This window comes from Antechinus flavipes, chromosome 2 (genome assembly GCF_016432865.1).
Source record: "Antechinus flavipes isolate AdamAnt ecotype Samford, QLD, Australia chromosome 2, AdamAnt_v2, whole genome shotgun sequence".
Lineage (NCBI taxonomy): Eukaryota > Metazoa > Chordata > Mammalia > Dasyuromorphia > Dasyuridae > Antechinus > Antechinus flavipes.
Genome location: NC_067399.1, coordinates 70,297,992 through 70,316,600, shown reverse-complemented (window position 1 = coordinate 70,316,600; position 18,609 = coordinate 70,297,992). Strand labels below are relative to the sequence as shown.

Genomic DNA, 18,609 nt, shown 5'->3' with positions numbered 1-18,609 from the left:
CATGCTTTTCATCAAATATCTCCTGTGGGTCTCCAGGGCCCAATTCTACTTCAATACTTCGAAAAATGATTACCACTGACCCTGCTATTTGGCAATATATGAATCAAAGGAAAGAAATCACAAGATATAGAGGTCAGAGGGGAAAAAAGGTATCCTTTCAAGCAAACTGTTATTTATTTATAAAAAAGATCAATTTAGATCTTTACAGGAGAGGAATAAGAATTCATCATATCCTAAGGCTTTTCTTTCTTCCTTCCTTACTTCCTCCCTCTCTCTCTCTCCCGTTCTCTCTCCATTACTTCCTTTCCTTCCTTTTTTCTTTCTTCTTTGCTTTCCATCTTTCCTTCCTTCCTTCCTTCTTTCCTTCCTTCCTTCCTTCTTTCCTTCCTTCCTTCCTTCCTTCCTTCCTTCCTTCCTTCCTTCCTTCCTTCCTCCTTCCTTCCTTCCTTCCTCCTTCCCGCCCTCCCTCCCTCCTTTCCTCTCTCTCTCTCTCTCTTTCTTTCTTTCTTTCCTTCCTCTCTTTTTCTCTTTCTCTTTCTTTCTACCTAGGATAAAAACATGAAAAGAATCCTATAGATGTTAAAATTAGTAAGGAAAATGAATATGAAGAAATACTACTCTTCCAAATATTGATGTGTTTTTTGAGCCTTACATAAAGTTCTATGACTTTGAGTTGGAAAGAATCAAAGAATATAGAATATTAAGGGCTTTAGAGATTATCTAACCCAATGATATGAACCATGTAATCTATGAAACACTCACCAAAATGGTCTGAAGCAGATTAAAATGTAATTGGAAAATATTTGACAAAATAAATAAAAATATAATTGAACGTCGATAATATTAACTTTTGACTTTCTAAATCAACATGTGGCCTACAGTAATCCTTACATTTGATTTAAAGGCCCTATTTCTATTTGAATTTGACAACACTGATTTCATACAATCTATTTATTCTGCAGCACTGTAAACTAAAGAGGACATTTGGATATGTTTAATTGTTCATCAGATGAATTCTTGTCTGTTACTGAATATTATGGATCCATTTTTTACAAAACGGAGTTTTGCCAAATATTTTTCAAAAAAACTTATTATATAATCAAAATGCCATGGAATTCTAAAGACATACTCAAGGTTACCTAATCCAATCCATAGATAGACAGGAGTATAGCAGCCTTATACATAACACCCAGTTCCCTCCTTTTTTTTGTTTCTCTAGTAATGAAAAACTCATTACCAACTACAGTCAAACATCCATTTTTGGGATAACTATCATATTATTTTTTCTCACATCCAGCAGAAATCTACTAATCTGCAGTTTCCAAACATTTAGATCTAATTCTTACATACAATAGTTTTTCAGGTATTTTAAGACAACAATCTTAAATCATCTCTCTTCTAGACTAAACAGCCCCAATTCATTCAATAGATGCTGAATGGCATAGTGTTTCCCCTCACTCCCACCTCCTTAGTTCTTTGGTTTCTTCCATTCCTCAGTTAAAATCATATCCTTTGAAAGAAACCTTTCCTGACCCCCCCTTAATATTAATTCTTTCCCTTTATTGCTCATCTCCAGTTTATTTTTATATAACTCTTGTTATTTTTGTCTCTCTTATTAAACTGTAGGTTACTTGACATCAAAAGCTGTCATTATTTAGCTTTTTTGTATCTACAGCACTTAGCACAATGCCTGGAACATAATAGGAGCTTAATGAATGCTGGTTAATAAAATATAAGAATAATAATAATAATAACAATCACATCAATTTGTTCTAATTTCTGGATCTTCATCATCCTGATTTTCGATCTTCTTTAGGTTATGATTTTTTCTCCCAAAATTTCTTCTTCCTTCCTTCCTTCCTTCCTTCCTTCCTTCCTTCCTTCCTTCCTTCCTTCCTTCCTTTCTTCTTTCTTTCTTCTTTCTTTCTTTCTTTCTTTCTTTCTTTCTTTCTTTCTTTCTTTCTTTCTTTCTTTCTTTCTTTCTTTCTTTCTTTCTTTCTTTCCTTCTTTCTTTCCTTTTTTCTTTCTTTCTTTCTTTCTTCTTTCTTTCTTTCTTTCTTCTTTCTTTCTTTCTTTCTTTCTCTTTCCTTCTTCTTCTCCTCCTCCTCTTCCTCTTTGTCATCATTGATGTCCTATTCCCCCTGTTCCTTCTCATCTTCTTCCTCTTCCTCCTCCTCTTCTTCCTTCTCCTCCTCCTCCTCTACCTTCTTCTTCTTCTTCAAAATGTATGCTTAAATACAATAGTCACATATTTTTCATAGAGCATCATATATTCCTTCCAAGCCAAAATTCAACCTTTCTGTCTTTAGGACCCAAAACACATTCTCTTTTTTCCTTTATATGATACTGAGTTTCTGTCAATTTTTAAATGCATTTCATTCTATAGTGATGTCATATTTTTACAAATGCTCAACATTTATTTCTCTCTGAACAATTTCATTATAAAACCTATTGAAAGATATTTATGATGTTAATTTGTTGATTAATAAGAGTAGCTCTTCCAGTTCTTATTAAAGTTCATTTAAAATTCCAAATAAAGTTTTTAAAAAGAAAATTATATTTACTGAATATTTTCCTTAGGGTACCCATAACTTTAAAAAAATCAGTAATGAGTCCTTACATTTTCTATGACCTGATCATTATTAATTAAAGAATGTATTAAATATAGAAAAGTCTTAAACAAAGTAAAATTAGGTTAAAATCAGAGGCCCTAGATTCAAATTCCATTGTAGTACTCACTGTCTATATGATTTTTGATCAAGTAACCAACCTTTCTTGATTAATGACATCTATTGAGTAAATGAGATAGAATATATAATTTCCAAAACCTATTCCATATCAAAATATGAAGATTATGCAATAATAGCTGACCTTGGCACATCACTTTGTGGTTACAAAGTACTTTGGAAATCTATTGTCTCATTTGGTCTTCCTAATCATCCTATAAAGTTTATATAGTAAAATATTATTGTTCAATTGTTTCAGTTGTGTCCATTTCTTTGTTACTCCTTTTAAGGTTTTCTTGGCAAAGATGCTGAAGTGATTTGACATTTCCTTCTCTGGCTCATTTTATACATAAAGAACTAAGGCAAACAAAGGTTAAATGATTTGCTCAGCTTCGCATAATTATTAAGTGTCAGAGACCAGCTTTGAACTCATGACAATGAGTCTTCCTGATTCCAAGCCTAGTATTCTATTCACTGCACCCAGTCAGCTGCCCAGTATAAATATGGTTATTCCTATTTAGCGGATGAGAAAATTTAGACAGAGATAAAATGAGTCACTCAAAACCTCAAGGTGAGAATGGGGCAAAGTTCACTATTTCCCTAAGATAAGAATTATTATTATTATTATATTTGTTTAACACTGACTTTCTGCATGTTATTTGTTTTATAACCAATTACAGAAAATGTTTCAAAGAGGATTCCTATTTGAAATAGAAGTTGCATTAAATGACCTGTGATCCATTTGCTAGATCTGAGGTTCTTCAATGCATATAAAAGTTCAGAATATCAGAAATGATTCAAAATTCACTGAACAGATACAATAAAAAGCATTTTAGACATTTATTAACTGCTTGTTATGTGCCAAATACTGTCTATGCCCTGGGAATACATGTAAACAAATAAAAATCTTATCTAGACACTGAAGGATCTCTCAGTTTAAACAACTATATAAATCTTTAAGATTTTACAAAGCACTTTTCCTTATGAGTCTGGCAGTTGGTTAAACTGAAGTATTATTATCATCCCTATTTTAGTGATGAGAAAAACTGAGTCTCAGAGAGTGAATTAGGGTAATACGTCTGATAGGTATGGAAATTGTAATTGTGATCTTCAACAGGCATACAATCACAGAATATAGAACTGGAAGGAATCTTTGCAGAATTCTCATCCAACCCTTCAATTTATAAAGAAACCAAAGATCTAAGAAGCTATTCTTCACAAGCAGGAAGTAACAGAATCATTTTCTGTCCAAGGTTTCCCCGGTAATTAGCAGAATCAGGATCTGAATCCAGGTCCCCTTAGTCCTATATTCTTCCATTATCCTTAACCAATCTTAGTCCAATATATTCATTTTACAAAAAGAAGACACTGAAGTATTGAAAAATAAAGCAATTTGAACTAAAGTAACTAGACTCCATGTCCAGAATTCTTGTCTCTATCCTATATCATACTGCCTTTTAATCAGCATTAATACTTGGAACTGGGACTTCATTTTGTATGTTGTTTGCTTATTTTATTCCATTTTATTTTTATTTTACTATATTTCATTTTATAAATTTATCTTATTTATTATTTCTCAGTGTATAATTTCTTTTTTAATCGTCTGACAAATTTCCTTTGGGTTTGAGGCTCTTGAATCAGTGCTATTTTGCATAACTGATATAATTCCATTGATTGTAATAGACTTCAGCACCAAGCAATCTTCAGTAGTGTTGAGACTCCTATTTTGGGGGGTTTTGTGTGTTTTGTTGTTGTTGTTGTAGTTGTTGTTGTTTTTCCCCCTATGGAACAGTCAGCCAGTGAGTGATTCACAGGTGAGATATTCTAGAGTTCTGAGTTGGGGGGAGGAGATGCTGACTTGCAATCCCTGAAAACAGGCTGGCTGGCACACCAACACTGAGTAGGCAGGAGCTTCACTGAACCGAAAATGAATTGTACTCGCAAGACTGGGAATACAATTTTACTCCAACTATTTGGCCCAGTACACTTAACATGCAAACGGCCAGCAAAAATAATGGTATGTCAAGTGTAATTTTCTCAGCAGCCACTGACACTGTATACCATAATACAGGGTAATTATTTGGTATTCCGTGTCCTTCATATAAAGCACCACCCAAATGATTTACCAGTTAAAGTGAAGGAGGAAGGTTAGAAGGTCAAATTTAAAGAGAGAAAATGAGTCAGTGCCTTGGAGGGAGAGAATTATAAATAGATGTGGCATCACAAGTGAAGGAGCTATATCCAAATAAGGAATCATTGGGTAGGACCAGGTAGGAGGAAAATATAATGAGAAAAAGGAGAGTGATAGGATAATGAAAGAAAAGGGTTTAGAATAAGGTTTTGAATGCTAAAGGAGCAACGTTTGGCTGGATGCAGAATTAGGGGGTAGGTAGAATCAGGAAAGAACCTAAGGGGTCAGATAATCAAACTGCCTGCATGAGAAACAAATACTTATATACCATCCTTGGCAAATCCAAACAATTGCCTGAAGAAATCAAGGGAAGGAGAACCCCCTCCTAAAAAAAATCCTAAAGCAGTCCTTTCTGGGCAGCTTTAATAATTAGTATGTTTTCTCCTAAAATGAACTATTTCCCTATAACTTGTACTCCATTAAATTCTGAATGCTTCCCTATAACTTGTACTCCATTAAATTCTGAACATTAGGGTCAAATAACACAAATCCACTTCTCTATACCATATGGGAATACTTCAGATGTTGTGACAAAGAATATGTCTCCCTTCCCTTTTGAGCTTTTTCTTCCTCAGTTATTCCAAAAGATGTTATTGTATAAATATTATATGGAGTTGGGCTGGAGCAGAAAGAAATCTGGAACATTGTTTTCTCTCAGCTCTGATGTTGTTCAGCCCTTAAAAAAGGAACTCTGAATTTCATGTATCTTACACACATCTTAATTCATATATGGAGAAAACCTTCCTCAATTTATATTCTGTGGCTTTTGAACTTGTGATAATTTGCATGTATTTAACATTTTTTCTGGCAAATGTTTCTTTCCCAGAAATTAAAATTAATAATAGAAACAATTGCAAGGGAACCTTCAAAATACTTGAGAGTACAAATTGTGTTTATACTTTTTTGGAAATCCTCATTTTCATTTATAACAGTTAATGAAGACTCTTTAAGAAGCATCCTCATCTATCAATGAACTACCACTTAAAAGGAATCATTCCTTTAACTCAATTTGAGTTACTGTATGACTTTGAAAGTGGTAAAATAATATTTCTAGTTTTCTATTACAAGAGATTATACTTGTTCTGCTTGGCCCCAGAGGGCAGGCCAAAAAAGCAGTTGAAGAAAGTTTCAGAGAAGTCAAATTCAGCTCAACATCAAAGGGGGAAAGGGTGACTGCCCAGCATTTAGACCTGTCCAAAATTGGCAAAGACTGCCTAATAAGAGAATGAGTTTCTCATAAGTAAAATTCTTTGAGTAAAGACCAGACTGCCACTTACCAGGGAATGTTTGGAGCACTAACTTTATCTAAATAGGAGATTGAGCTAAATAATCTCTGTGATTTCTTCTAACTCTGACATTTCAAGATTAAAAATAAACAAATGAATAAATGAATGAATGCATAAGGATTAATAGTAATTCTGATTGGTCTCTGCCACCAATGAATTTTAATTTAATTTAATTAGCACTATATATTTTGCTTCAATTTTGTGCATGGCATATACTAAGCACTTAACTATGTTATCTGTTTTTAAAGATGCTTCATGAACAAAAAAATCATATAACTAACTAGAATGGTGTTTTTCATATTGCTCCCATATAAATATTGTCACAAGACTTTATTCCTCGTTTTTTGGCTTGTTTTTTTCTTTTCTTTTTGGTCTGGGAAATTCTTAATCTAACATTAAATGGGAAAACAGACAAGTGATGAGGAAAAGAGAACGTAACTGCTTTAGAGAATAAGAGGGGAAAGGTAAAAATCCAGTCCTCCCCCTCCCCCCCAAAAAAAAGCTTTTAGTAAGCTTACTGTTACTGACTAAAATTATTTACATAATACTAGACATTGAGCTTGGCAAAGATTAAACCAAAAAAAAAACCCTACATCAAAAAATTCCTTCATAAAAACGACATTAAAAATAAAATAAAAACCTATATCAAGATATCTACAATCCATTTCCACAATGTAACAATAAGGCCATTCATTAAAAGAAAGAGCTCTAGCCTTACAATAAACAAATCAGGTTTAATTTTCTCTTAGTTACTAACAGTATTACCTTGAAATACTCATTTTTCTTTTGTGTCAAAGAAGGAAACCAGATTAAATGATGTTTAACGTTTCTTCCTGTTCCAACATTTTATTTACTGTTTTATCATCTATATTGTCTTCTAACATATTCTAAAACATATTCTAAAATCTCATCTAGCTCTAAAATTCTATGTTCTAATTTGAATCAGATCAAATTAAAAAAAAAACTAAAACCAAAAATCTCGATCTAGCCTTCAGTTGAAACTCAACTTCCATCACCTTTCAGCTCTAATACTCCAGTAGTTTATGTGAGAACATTTGAAAGAGCATGCTTGCTTTGGTGATATAAACAAATAAACATTGTTTCTCACCTTGATCCCAGGGAAAGGCTCAGTAGTGAATTGTATTAAAGTTTTGAAAGTAGAACAGTATGCAAGAAGGGAGGGGAGAAAGCTATTATAGAAGGTGTAAGGACCCCAAAGCAATATTGCTTCAAGCACTTAGCCTGCCTCTTATTCTGAAGCAGTAACCTGAAATGTATTTTTGACTTAGCTACAATTCAGTTCCACAAAGACTACAGTAGAACTGTGCAAGAGCAGTTTTCTTTGAGAAGAAAAAAAGGAATTATTTGAAGTGCTTTTTGAAAGTTTTTTTTTTCTCTCCAAGTTTAGAATCAATTTAACTCTCCTACAGGGAAAAAAAGTTAAATTATACCACCCTCAGTACAAATAATTCCCCCAACTTCTAATTATTTTGGTATTTATCAAATACTAATGAATAAATTTGTTAATTCCCTTTCAAAGACATAATTGAGATTCTAAAATAGGGTTTTAGATAGAAAATCTGTGCTTACAATGCCTCATTTGAGAAAAAGAATAAGAAATAGTACCATACTTGGGCAGGGCATGAAAATGAGGGTGGTAGAGGAAGTTTATGATGGATGATAATTAATAACATGGACCAATTGGAAGCATCATGGCTCAGTGAATGGACTGCTTGGTCTGGAGTCAGGAAGATTTGGTTCAAGTCCTATCCCCATAAATACATCACTAGGTGTGGGTCATGGATAGGCCCTTTAAGATCTCTTTACCTGTATGCTAATGAGTGAAACAAGCTTCCATTTACATTAGTATTTAAAATGCTAGCAGAATGCCAGATATCCTCATTAATGTAGAAATGGTCCATCATGGGGAGAGATACAAAGCTATCTGGAAGGTAACATCAAAATTACAAAGGATGTTATTATCAAATTTTACTTCTAGAAAGAATCTTCAAATAGGTAGTGTCACATCTAGAAGCTGTCTTAGAAAATGGAATATGAAATAGAAAAAAATATGAAAGCTGAAAGGATGCTTGAAGAACAACCTAATACAATCTCTTCTTTTTACAGAGGAGGGAATTAAAGGCTGAAAAGATGTGACTTTGCCAGTAACATAATGGGCATTCGTTAATGAGCACTAGCTAAAATTCAATTCTACTCAATCCCAAGGAACCATTTTTTCCCAAAGTCCCCAAAAAGCAATGTAATGATAAAGCTCAAATAAGATCCAATGAAATGGCATTTGATAACAATGACAGTTGGGTATTCTGATGATTATTAAGCAAAGAGCTATTCATTTTTCATTTTGAGTTGAAGGGCTTCCTTCCTTCCCTTTTTTTTTCTCTGTCTCTGTCTCTCTGTTTCTCTATCTCTGTCTCTTTATCTGTTTCTATGTCTATCTGTCTCTGTCTGCCTGCCTCTCTGTCTCTGTGTCTCTTTGTCTCTATCTCTGTGTGTATATCGCTGTCTCTCTGTCTCTGTCTCTCTGTATCTCTCCTTGTGTCTCTATCTCTCTCTTCCCTTCCCTTCCTCTTTTCTTCCTTCTCTCCCTCTCCCTCTGTCTCTTTCTCTCCTTCCCTCTCTGTCTCTCTCTGTCTCTCCCTCTCTCCCTCACATAAAATACAGGTCTAAGAAATCCTGAGTAGAGTACGGCTCATCATTCTTCTAAACATGGAAATTTTTAAACTTCTACAATTTACTTCCCACAAATATTCTAAGGGTAGAGCTCAATTAACTTTTTTCAATTCTCTTTATCTAGTGTTCATAGAAAACTTCTGTACTCTATCAGAAAGAGATATATGTTGTGTTTTTTCTTCATTTACTAATATATTACATTGTCAGTGGTTTATATGTGGATATGATGTAGATTTATGTGTGTGTGTGGATGTGTGTGTGTGTGTGAGAAAGTTTAAGAACATCAATATTTCTTTTCTATTACTTGTCATATCTAACAGTGTGTTTTTCACCTAAATATTTAGGTGAAAACAGAACAAGTTTGGTTTGCTTGTTTGTTTGTCTTTGTTTTGCTTTGTTTTTTGTTACATTCCACATTGGGCTATGTTAGAAAATTATTCCCAACTAGTTATTAGAGTTAGGATTGTGAATGATGGAACTTTATGGATAGCAATTTCAAATAACTCAGAAGTTAACAAGCAAGCAGTTCATACACTTTGACCTAGCTACAGCCCTGCTAGATCTAAAAGATCCAAAAGAAATCAAAGAGAAAAAAATCCCCCTATAGTGATTACTTTTGTGGTGGCAAGAAACTGGAAACTAAAGGGATCCCTATTTATTGTGTAATGAATTAATAATTTGTGAAACATAATTGTGATGGAATTATTTCTTGTAAGAAATGGAGGGGGGGATTGTTTCAAAGAAACATGGACAGGTTTGAATGGACAGAAGCAGAAGAACAAGTTATACTGTAAAAATAATATTATAAAAATAATCATTTTGATAGATTTAAGAAATTTAATCAGATTCCAGAGGATCAATGAGAAAGAATGCTGCCTCTCTCATGACAGAGAATAGATAGACTAATATACAGAATAATAAATATAATTTTTGGATGCGACCAATGTAGAAATATGTTTTGCTTAACTGTCCTTTTTTCCTCTCTTTCTCTCTTTTTCTTTCCTTTTCATCCTCCTTTCCTTTGTTCCTTCTCTTCTTCCCTTTCTTCATTTCATTCCTTCTTTCTTTCTTTGTTCTTTCTTTTGCTTGTTTTTTCTTTCTTTCTTTCTTCCTCTCTTCCTCCCTCCTTTTTTTCTTCTCTCCTTCCTTCCTTCCTTCTTTCTTTTTTTCTTTCTTTCCTTCCTTCCCTCCTTTTTGCTTTCCCTCTTTCCTTCTTCCCCAGAAGATGTAAGGAAAAATGCCAGATTACTGAAAAAATAACCTTTAAAATTATTTCCTCCTCTTTAACACTCTCCTTTATGTTCCTATCATCTGAAGGCTTGAGTTCTCAAAGCATTGGAAAGAATTTCTTATTTCAAGATAAATCCCTTTAGTCAAGGAGGAGGGGGATTTTCTGGCATTCAAAATGTATACATTTTTAGAAGATATATAAAACTATGACAAAATAGAGAGGATTTGATTTGGTATCAAAGGAACTGAGTTTGAACATTTATTTGTACTTAGTACCTGTGTGACCTTGGACAAATCACTTGATCTCTTAGTATCTCAGTTACTTAAATTGTAAAAGGAAACAGATGATCTCTAAATTGCCTTGCCTCTATAATTCTATAATCCTATTTCATTTCACCATCTCCTCTCTTGCTAGATCTGTTACCTACATATCTTGCCTAGCCTTAGTTCTGAATTGGTTGTCACTAAAGATTGACTGAGTAAAATCTTAATTAGGATTGAGTTATTAATCTAATTTGATAATTCCATATAAAATAAAGGTTGATAGTTTCATGCTGGCTTGAATTCCAACAGCAGTTTTATGTACAAATTATTTTTTGGGACCTGGATTTGAGGTCCAATGTAGTGTGATGGAAAAGTATATAGGATTCAGATCCAGAAAAATCCCAATTTGAATATTGGCTCTGCTGCTTATTATTTGTATCATCTGGGACAAGTTCATTCACCTCTTTAGGCCTCGGGTTTCTCATCTGTAAAAATAAGATGGTTGGAGTAAGGATTCCTACCAGTTCCAAATATTATTTTACTAGTTCCAAATATTATTCCCCCATGTTTTCCCTTCACTATGATCTCAGAAGTCCGAATTAGGTCATAGGAAGAAATCAGGCTCTTTCTTGAAGTGCATTACCTCTTTCAAATCCCTGAGGTAACAGAAGGGAAAATGAACAAGATGCCCACTAACATCCTTTTTGACTCTTATGATTTTTTGATTTTAATATCCTCATCAAATTGGAAGAGCAAATGAAACTCTCCAAGTGTACTATCTAATCTCTTTGATGAGGATTCTGAAACCTTTCAAATTGCTACCCTTTCGAAGAAAGGACTTGGCAGAGTAACATCTAGATTTTACTTATCAGAAAATAAGCCATGGCAAAGTACCTCCGATCATGGCGAGCTTTCTATTTGTGAGCATTTGGACAGAGATTGAAGAACGGTGCCGAGCAGCTGCCTGGCATTTATGGCATCTAGCAGAGCTCCGTGTAATTTAGGCTAGCAGATAGCAGGCTTCTACTGATCACTGCTGTAGCCCAGAAAATGCTGATTGAGAAAAACAATCCTAGCTGGGGGGGGAAAAGAGGGCCAGACAAGATTGAAAAGGCTCAAAGATAACACCTACATGTTATCCAGGCAAATACACACACACACATACACACACACACACACACACATCCCAAACACATGAAAAAAAAAAAAAAAAAAACTTCTCAAGCTATCCTAAATCCTAATATTTTCATAGAGTAAGAACTCTACCATAAGGAAAAGCAGAATTAAAATGCTGTGATTCTCACAATACATATCCACTAAACCCTGCCTTTCCCATTACTTCTAATTATCTCTGAGAAATAGCATAAATCATTACTTATAAAACTGTACAAGTTAGAGCCAGAAGGGATCTTAGATGATCCAATACCCTCATTTTACATAATAAGAAACTGAGTCCTTAAAAATGTAAAATATCTTGCCCAACTGAGGTCTGAACAGAAGGGACGGCTAAGCTCACCCATTCAAGATAGCTGGTGACAGAAGAACAGAAATACAAGCCTTAGATAAGGAATAACCTAGGAAAAACGTAAAATGTGAGCTCCTATAGGTCAGAGCTCATTTTTTAAGTTTGTTTTTTGTCTGTGTTCTTTCTTCCTGATATAGTACCAGGCATATAATAGACACTTAGAAAATGCTTTCTGAGTTGTATTTAATTAAAATGAATTGAGTACAAACAGGTCAGACTATATATCAATACAGAGGGGGAAAAACACATTGGGGTTTAAATCTGGATCTGACACTTTCTAGCTCTGCTTAGACCACTTAATCTTTGCAAGTTTCAAATGTTCTCATTTATAAAAGGTATATAACACCTTTACTACCAATTTCCCTGAATTGTTGTAAGAAAAACACTGAAAAGTTCAAAGTACTGAATAAATGGGAGTTTATTGATATAATTATTTTTGTTGTTTTTCCCATTAATATAGCTACTAAAATACAACTCAGAAAAATAAGTGGTATTTTCAAGGTATCATGTAATTTGGATATAATAAAGCTGCATACAAAGTTATTTCTATTAAAAATGCTAGGAAATCACTTCCCTCAAAATGCTCTATAATTAATAATAATAATTAAACAATTATTATTATCATTACCATCATTGAAGATCAAATCTCCCTATCTCACTAAAATTAAAAGTACAATGTTAACTCACAGTTGTAAGCCCACTAATGCTTGAAAATTTGATTCATTCCATTTCACCCTGGGCTGGTTACTACCCTACTTTTGGCAGCCTGTGCCATTCATAGTGAAAGTATCTGATCAGTTTAGAACACTGTCATCCAGAAGTCTCAAACTGAAGTAATCCACCAGTCTTAGAATGCCTGGTAATGGCAATTACAGGAACATACCACCCTGTTTGAAATGATGCATAATTATTAAAGAGACATTAAAAATGAACTTTTTAAACAAGTAATCTATTAAAAACAAAACAAAACAAACAACAACAAATAAAAAATCCCTTTGATTTTGTGTCAATAGTAAATATTATGGATTGACTATTAAGCTATTATCTTAAAATAAAACAAAACAAAACAAATAACAACAAAAACAAAAACAAGCTTACCCGGCCAACTAGTATTGGTTCAGGTCCAGAAAATTCTTCCAGGACAAACATTTGATTCCAAACCCAGCCTCTCTTGGAGCGGTTCAAAACTCGCTGTTCTTCATTCAACCCATTTAGTCCCAAACTGGATCCACTTGGTAAAACCTGAGATGGGGCCATTGGAGCCATATAAATATATGGAAGAACAGTAATCCACAAAATTATTAATGGAGTCCAGAGATCCAAGAGCATTTCTGCTAGGCGTTCTGGCATTGTACCCCCAGTTAAGCAAATTGCCACAGAAATGAAACAGTTATTTTGCCTGCCTCCAGCCTTTGGCCATCCAATTCATCATGTAGTACCAAACATTCATTTACAGTTCCACCAGGCGTTTATGGCACAGGAAACATGAATAAAAACAGCTCAGAGTACAAGACCACAATCCATCAGATTTCCTGGTCATTGAAGATTCCTGCCAAAATAAGGAAAACACCAGCTAAAAATACATGGAAATAATTCATAAAAAATCACTTAGGTTCAAAATCCTTTAGCTGAAAATTTTAATTGGCCAATCTAGATGCTTCCCACTTTTCTTCAGGTAAAAGTTTAGTGAATGTATGTTAGTATCATATCAATAGAATATCTAAGCATTTACTTTCTGTAATGACATCTTATAATCTTATCATTTGGAAAGGATCAAACTCCATCCTACTTAAACCAGAATACTCTTTAAAAGCTTCTGACAAGTAGAAGCAATGGGTTTTTTCTCAATAGAGGTCTTCAGGTCAATCCTGGATGACCACTTGTTGGGAGTATTATAAAAGGGATTATTGATCAGTCAACCAGTATTTATTACCATCTGCTCATATGCCAGGCAGTAGGGATATAAATTTTAAAAGAGAGACAGACAGTTTACATGGTCAGGCAAAGATTGGATTAGTTGACCTCTGAGGCTTTTTTGATAACTCCAAAATTCTAATATCCTGTCATGAAGGCTCAGTTCAAAAACCTCCAGTTACATAGAAATAACTCTCCGTAGATTAAGACAGTCAATTGTTGAACAGTTCTAATTATTTTTCCTGTGTATTAAACTAAAATTTTCTTTTCTGTAGCCTCTTCCCAATGGTCATAGTTTTATTATCTGTGTTCGTCAAGTATAATTTTTCTTCTTCATGAGCTGCTTATTAATAAGAACTATAACAGGGAATTATTTTCTTTCCACATTTTTTTTAAAAGGGAAGACAAATCAGTTCAAGGTTTTGAAATGCAAACTTCCATGGATATTAATGAAATCATTGAAGCCCTATTTCTTCATAAGAATTCAAACATTATTTCCCAATTTTCATGGGAACAATTACTACTATTAGGCAAGCAAGACAAAGAGATTGGCTTTGTCAACGCAAAAGAAAAATAGTCTATGATTTCAAGAAAAAGGGGAAAAATCTCTAAATGCTGCAATTTTCTGCTGTTATACACACACACACACACACACACACACACACACATGCAGGCATACACACACACACACACACACACACACACACACACACTTTTAAAAATTGCTCCAATTCAGTCTATAAATGTGATCCTCCACCATGATACTAATAGTGACTGAATAAAATTAGAAAGTTCCCAGAAGAAATTCTATAGTGTCCAGTTTGTACACAGAGATAATCAAGGTCATGCCAGGGCTCCTAAACTAAATGCACAGTTGAGCAGGAGATTTAAATTATGGAAGGGGGGAAAAAGCTCTCCTTTGGGAATAAAACGTGTTAAAAATGCAGTTTTTCAATTGGGAAGATTTAGAAATGGATGGGATGGCCAAAATAAAATTAAATAAAAACCCATTACTGGAGATGTCAAATAGATTTTTTTTTTGCTTACTTCTATGTGGCAAAAATATATTTCTTTCCCCCAAGAATACATTTTTAATAGGACACATAATCACTCCAGTTTTTTTTTTTTTTCTTTCTTTCTTTCTTTCTTTTTTTTTTTTTTTAAGAGGAAATCCTACTAGATTGGATTAAATGTGAAAGTAATTCTTTAGGAAACTAGAGGGAACTGGTTGACTCAGGGAATTCATAATGGGATAGGGAACCTTTCACTTTTAGGTCACCAGTTCAAATCTGTACCAGGACTGCAGTGATAGAAAGTCGTTATCTTTGGATGAGCTGGTTAGCCACCTATGTGAAAAGAGCTGATTGCTTTGGGACTGATTCTGCTACAAATAAAGGCAGTGTCTCTAATTTAACAAGATGACCGCTGTAATCACCCCTCTTGTCACTCTTCCCATGGGCTCACAGGTTGAACTGAAATACCTTTAACCTCAAAGGGTCACTATTCATAAGACTGACATCCTGAGTAGGCTCTAAGCAAGGCCAAACTCTCATAAAAAAGATGGACAATTTTCTGTGCTAGTTATCCTCTTTTTCCCCCAAACTTGTGAGTCTGAAACATAGCTCAGAGAAAATGGATGTCTTTCTGAGCATTAGAAGTTTGAAATTCACAAACACCATTTTCTCCTTTCCTTTCAGGTGTTAATTCATAGCCTTTAATTTGCATAAGAACAGTCTACTCCAGCCTAACAGAACAAACATTCTAAACATTTATTTTTTAAGGGCAAAAAGGAAATTCAGAAGTGTTATTTATTTATTTTAAGGGTAACAACTATATATTAACTATATGGGGATTTTTATTAAATTATGAAGCACATTAATATTCATATTCTCATTTGACCCCAGAATGTAACTATCAAAACTTCTATTTTACAGATAGGGGAACTAAAAATTCAGATCTTCTAATTATGAGTTCAATGTTATTTCAGTTTTATTTTATTTTTCTAAGCTTCACAGTGAGGTTGCTTTCGCAAACACATGCATGCATACTTTTATATATATACATACACAAATGCATGTACCCATTTATAAAATTGTACCCATTTTATATACCTACATACACAAAAACATGTACCCATTTGAATTTCTCAGCATAAATCTACAAATCATAGAAATGGGGAAAAGAAAGATAACAAAGCTATTCTATATGAGGCTTCCCAAAAAGTATGTGACAATGCAGGGTAAATCTCAAAGCCATCTTAAATAGATTCTGATCCAGTTGCTATTGCCATGCTTCTGTTTCCATGCTGGATTCCCTGAGTTTCCATGCTAAAAGAGGAACTGCTGTTAGAAAGAATATCTCCCCACATAGCCCAAGATTCTTCTGTTAAGTTTCCCTGACCTTGTAGTGATTGTAAGGTATTGAAGAAAATTAAAAACTACCTTTCCCTCACAAAAAGATTGGGGAGTGCCTGAAATAGCTCAAAGTTCTCATTTTTTACAGATAAAGGAACTGAAGGTTTAAGAGACATACCCAACAACATACGACTCGTTTGCCTGCACTCCAATGAGAGCTCATGTCTCTGACTCACTGGAATCCTTTAATAAGTTGGGGCAATCATTTCAATAGTATTTACTCAGAGTAAGTGCTGTCACATTTGGGACTCCATCAGTGACAGTATCTCTCCCATCTGCATTATTTCGAACACTTGAGGGAATTGCAATTGCTAGCTGATGTGACCTCATTCTCACACATACCATCATAGCAAAGAAGAACTTGACTTTCAAGAATTGAGGCTGAGCTGTTAAGAAAGATAAGATTTAATAGTGACAATTACAAGCTCCCAGAATGTCATCGCTGGAAAGGCTCTGGAGAGATCATCTAGTTCAGCCCTCTGATTTTAAAGCCAAAGAAACTGAGGCTGAAAGAGTAAAAAGGACTCCAACCTCCTCATTATATAGATGAAGAAATTTAAGCTTAGAGACTGTCAGTGATTCCAACCTACTTATTTTTTAGATGAAGGAACTGTGACCTAAGGACATGAAGCAACTTGACCGATTTAATAAACAGCAGAGGCCCAGTAAGCATTAGCAATGACTTTTGTGAAAAAGATGTTCTTTCATAAAGCTGAGGGAAATGAACTAAGCCATTTTACCTCCACTTGGACCTTAATTTCCTCTTCTGAAACATGAGTATAGGCGGACTAAATAATACACAGTGTACTCTCTGACTTAAAAATATGATTTTATGAAGTCTTCTTACATGTTCTCCAGTTAAGCAAAGCCATTGATTTGTTTTTTTCATTTATTTGTTTGTTTATTTTGTTTTTGTAAAGCCATTATCAAAAGCACTAATTAATGCTTTGGGGGTTTAGATGAGAGCCTTGCGTAGGCTTCTTGACAGAGGAGAAAATTTTAAAGATCTCTTATCAGAATTAATAAACTTTTTAAGAAATAGTTGAACATAAAAACTGCTTACCTATATTCAATGAGAAATAAATTGAGTAAGGTCATAAAAGCTTGGCAGGAAAAAAATCAATTTATTTTTAGATTTTCCAACCACAATATGATGTCTGGCCAACTAATCCACTTTATTATAATGCTGCAACATTGATTCACACCCCAATAGCAAAAGGAGGAAAATATACATCCTCTTCAGAATTCCTACACATTGAGACTGTTTAGATTTCACTTTAAGAACTACATGGTCTCCAGGGCAATTTACTGTGAATCCCATTCTTCCTTCATTACTCTTTTTGGAGATGCTTCTTATTACAGGCTCCTGCTAAGTCTGCTGACCCCAACATTTTGTTAAGGTGAATTTAGTCAATTCTTGATTGTTTGTGCAGTTATGTAAAAATATTGGCCCATTAACTTCACAAACAATGTGAATTAGAGACTCAAATCTATTAAACTCTCAAGTCTAAAGCAGATTTCTACAGGTACATCAAAACTTAATGCATTAAATAATTAGAGGTGACAGCAAATTATGCTTTTATTGGAGATTATTGACTTCATCCTTTCACAGAAAATATGAAAGTTGGTAGGGACTTCATACTTAATCTGGCTAGTATATGGTGTTGAATTCCCTTTCTGCAACATACTTGACAGGTAATGATCCAGCCTTCCCTTGGAGACCCTCAGTGCTAGTGATTCTTGCTCACTCTTTCACTTTCTTCATTGGAGGGAACATTTTTCTTTTCAACAGACTAAATTGTATAGAAAGTTTTTCATCATGGCTACCCCAAAACAGTCTCTAATATTTAGACCCACTGGTTCTAGGTTGTTGATAGTACACAACAAATTGTATTCATTTTTTTTTTCTTTTCTTTTTCCCTTTTCTTCATCATAGACTTTAAATTAAAAAAAAAAAAAAAAAAACTTTAAAAACTTGAGTCCTTTCTAAGTTTTCTCTTTTCCTGATTGGAAATAATCAATTCTTTAGTTTTCATGGTCTCCAATCTTTTTGCCCAGCTTCTACTCTGCATATAATTCTGAATTTAATATCATTCCTAAAATGTGGCACTCTTAACTCGAATCTATTAAACTCTCAAGTCTAAAGCAGATTTCTACAGGTACTTCAAAACTTAATGCATTAAATAATTAGAGGTGACAGCAAGTTACGCTTTTATTGGAGATTATTGACTGCATCCTTTCACAGAAAATATGAAAGTTGGTAGGGACTTCATACAAGTGGAGGCAGCAATTAGACAGTAAGAAGAACATTGAATCTGAAGTAGAAGATCTGGGTTCAAATCTCCCTTGTAGTGATTAGCGCCTTCAC

General features: G+C 34.0%; 1 protein-coding gene across 1 annotated transcript in view; it reads right to left on the bottom strand.

Annotated features, from left to right (window-relative positions):
- Positions 1-18,609, bottom strand: part of CDH8 (cadherin 8) — a 527,274-nt gene that overhangs the window by 496,831 nt on the left and 11,834 nt on the right. The window contains exon 2 of the mRNA XM_051975087.1: positions 13,012-13,462. Coding sequence (XP_051831047.1) covers positions 13,012-13,263 — 252 coding nt within the window. The 5' untranslated portion in view covers positions 13,264-13,462. The remainder of the gene's footprint in view (positions 1-13,011; positions 13,463-18,609) is intronic.